This window comes from Ceratina calcarata, unplaced genomic scaffold (assembly GCF_001652005.2).
Source record: "Ceratina calcarata isolate Rehan_Ccalc_2016 unplaced genomic scaffold, ASM165200v1 scaffold207.2, whole genome shotgun sequence".
Classification (NCBI taxonomy): domain Eukaryota; kingdom Metazoa; phylum Arthropoda; class Insecta; order Hymenoptera; family Apidae; genus Ceratina; species Ceratina calcarata.
In genome coordinates, this window is record NW_017142351.1 from 7,981 (window position 1) to 10,892 (window position 2,912).

The 2,912-nt window shown below is 37.8% G+C and overlaps 2 protein-coding genes across 3 annotated transcripts in view; one reads left to right on the forward strand and one right to left on the reverse strand.

Moving 5' to 3' along the window:
* The window catches only part of LOC108622138 (D-arabitol-phosphate dehydrogenase), a gene marked incomplete at its 5' end in the record, with an annotated part of 12,760 nt that overhangs the window by 7,363 nt on the left and 2,485 nt on the right, over nucleotides 1-2,912 (forward strand). The gene's annotated exons all lie outside the window — the stretch shown is intronic.
* Nucleotides 258-2,912, reverse strand: part of Lac (septate junction protein lachesin) — a 4,313-nt gene continuing 1,658 nt past the window's right edge. Inside the window, exons 4-6 of one of the 2 annotated variants that reach the window (XM_018019823.2) lie at nucleotides 2,424-2,827; nucleotides 1,859-1,979; nucleotides 1,626-1,747 (exon numbers count right to left, since the gene is read on the reverse strand). In XM_018019823.2, coding sequence (XP_017875312.1) covers nucleotides 1,726-1,747; nucleotides 1,859-1,979; nucleotides 2,424-2,827 — 547 coding nt within the window. In that variant the 3' untranslated portion in view covers nucleotides 1,626-1,725. Of the gene's footprint in view, nucleotides 1,748-1,858; nucleotides 1,980-2,423; nucleotides 2,828-2,912 lie in introns of both variants that reach the window. The other variant, XM_018019824.2, reaches the window with a different exon arrangement.

Here is a 2,912-nt window from a genome sequence, read left to right on the forward strand (position 1 = left end):
GGAAACGGTACCAAGCGAAGAACTACGATCTAGTTTAAGAATCTCTGTATTTGTATGTTAAATTATATATCTTTAACTTAATGTATGCGCTAATAAATATTGCGACAAGGAAAATATCTGATTTACGGAACCAATGAGGCTCAAGCGTGACGTTGCCTGTGAAAGAACACAATTAAGTCTTCTGTTTTAAAAAAACGAAATTACTTTCCGAACAACCCAATACATAGACACATAAATTAGAATACATAGGGACGGGATTTATTTTATTCGTTCAGTTTATTAAAATTCATATTAGTGTAGATGTAAGTATATAAAATTGCAAACTCGTAAAAAGGTGATAAAAAATCTTATCGTATCTGAGATTCTAAGTTAATTTGCGCTCATCTCGTCCGAAAGCGATCCCTGTTATGAGTATGCAGTCTAGGCGCTTGTTAACACACGACTCGTGCGATTATCTTAATATAGAGATCGCGGTCAATTTTTAACTACAATATACAATTGTTAGACTAAATAAGTTCTATCATAAAATCCATGCCCCTTGTCCAGACGGTGCACTAAAAACGAACGAACTCTTACCCATTCCCCCACTAATTGCCAATCGGCGTTCAACAATGAAGAAACCATAAACGTCTCGAAGTAGAAGACGAACAAGAAACATTTCATCGTTCGATTTAAATGCACCGTCTTAAGACACGACGGGGCACGTGAATCAATTTTTTTCTCGCACTTGTCGAAACATTATAATACAAGGCAACAATCGAGCGTTGTCACTTCAAATCGTTCTAACAGATCATTAACAATTATTTAAGTTGTATATGTCGATGGATCCGAACTCCTACTAGAAACTATGTTAAAGGCTATATATTCGTTAACATTATTATCGATCACCTCCTCTTCGTGCTATCAGTCGTCCTGACATATGAAAGAAACACTGTACGTAGTCTAACCAAATGTACACACCTGAACATCTCCTATTTATTTACAATCATAGAATTGTTTCTTGTAAATCGAAAGCAATGAGTGTTATATTTATGTAAATCCAAAGCAATGAGTATTTTCTGTCATTTTGTTCTGTCGCTCTTCTTGACTAATCGATATTTATGATATTCTTCATTTATCTACACAAAAGTGTGCTTTAGCCTCACCAATTAGGCTACAATTATAGTTGATATTCAAATTAGTAGAGAAGATAAGATTTCTGATTCCCAAAATCTGAATTTTTAAATTAAATTTCGATGTCACTGAATTTCAGCAACGACGACAAGCTGAATGCGAGCCCAGAGGCTTAATCTCTTAATTAATTAATAATTATCCTTGCAAATCATCTATTGACACCATTTACACAAAAACATGATTTTTATGATCGCAAACAGAGAAGATATTCCGATATGTACATTTAAAGCCAACTCGTATGTGCTAAGGAAATACTATATAATACAATACGTGTTGGTAATATTATCAACCTCTCTATCACTAATCTGGAATGTTATATGCTATTTTGGAATGTTAGTTTTGTACCTTGCCAACATCAGCTACACCAGCTGGCCCCTAATTTCGTTTGTAAATAACTACAAAAATAATCATCTAGTAAGAGTTGAGAGAAACAAATGAGGCCCTAAGGTCAACGATCACGCCTAATATCTATCGATGATGAACAGCATTACCATCGGTAGCCATATCGAGAAACTGCACCGGCTCGCCGATGCCCAACGCAGCCCAGGATAATTAATATTTGGTGTGGAAATTTCTGCAATACAAAATGGTCACGTTTTCAAGTACAAAACTGGTTCAAGTGAAGCGAAGTTCGACGATGCGGCTGGAAAGCATATTCACAGCAAGCGGGATGACAATAACGTACCTCGTAACAATTGTAATAAATAAAACTACGACTACCAAGGGTCCTGTAGATACTGGCGCTACTCCGGCCCCGGAATAAATCGCTTGGCCACAAGCTGGCGGACACACGGGGACAGTAGTTTCTGCGGAAAAAAAATTAACGTGCATGCTGAACTAAACAAAGGAACAAAACTCATCGGGGACCGTGACACATCCTCATGCATCTGTCAAGAAGACACTCAATGCGGCAGAATTACAGGAAGGGAATCTTAGATCTAGTCGAGGACCTAAAATGTTGGGTTGCAGAATTTGGGTCCTGGAAAATTTCAGGATTTCTTACAATATTTCAAGATTCCAGTACACCTCTAATGAATGCAGCAGACATGACAGGAATTATTTAAATCAGAAAAGAAATCTTAAAATGCTAGAGTTTTGGAACAACAAATGCAGCAGACATCAATTATACAGGGTGTCCCAGGTTTAATGTTCAAACTTTATATAATCTGACACTAAATAAGAAAAGCATTAAAACCTGGAACAACTTATATAAATAAGGATTTGAATAAATGAAAAATCATCATACATACCGAATAACTCGACCCTCGTTTCTGCAGTGCCAAGCTTGTTAGCAGCCCTGCATACATATTGCCCATATTGCCTCTTTTCGATTGTGATCACTCGAATCGTAGTGTCGGTGTACTGATCAGCAGTCGCGAAGTGTGATATGCTGTAATGTTGATTATTAGATAATTGAACGTCGTCTTTTAGCCAGCTAATAGCAGGCGGTGGATACGCTTCTACGTGGCACTCTAAATCCATGTCATATTGCAAGGCTTGACCGAGTCTCGGCCTGGGCGCTGTGATCACAGGAGCGAATTCAACCTCGACGTTAATATTACGTCTAGCACCTCTTCCCACCCCGTTTTCAGCCACGCAGTAATAAGTTCCACGATCCTCTTTACGGATAGCTGGGATCTTCAACGTGTTGCCTCTGTAAAAATGTATGATCAGAAATTATTAACATACATACAGGCCGCGTCACAGTCACTGGTGACTGACAGTATAAAATATGATAT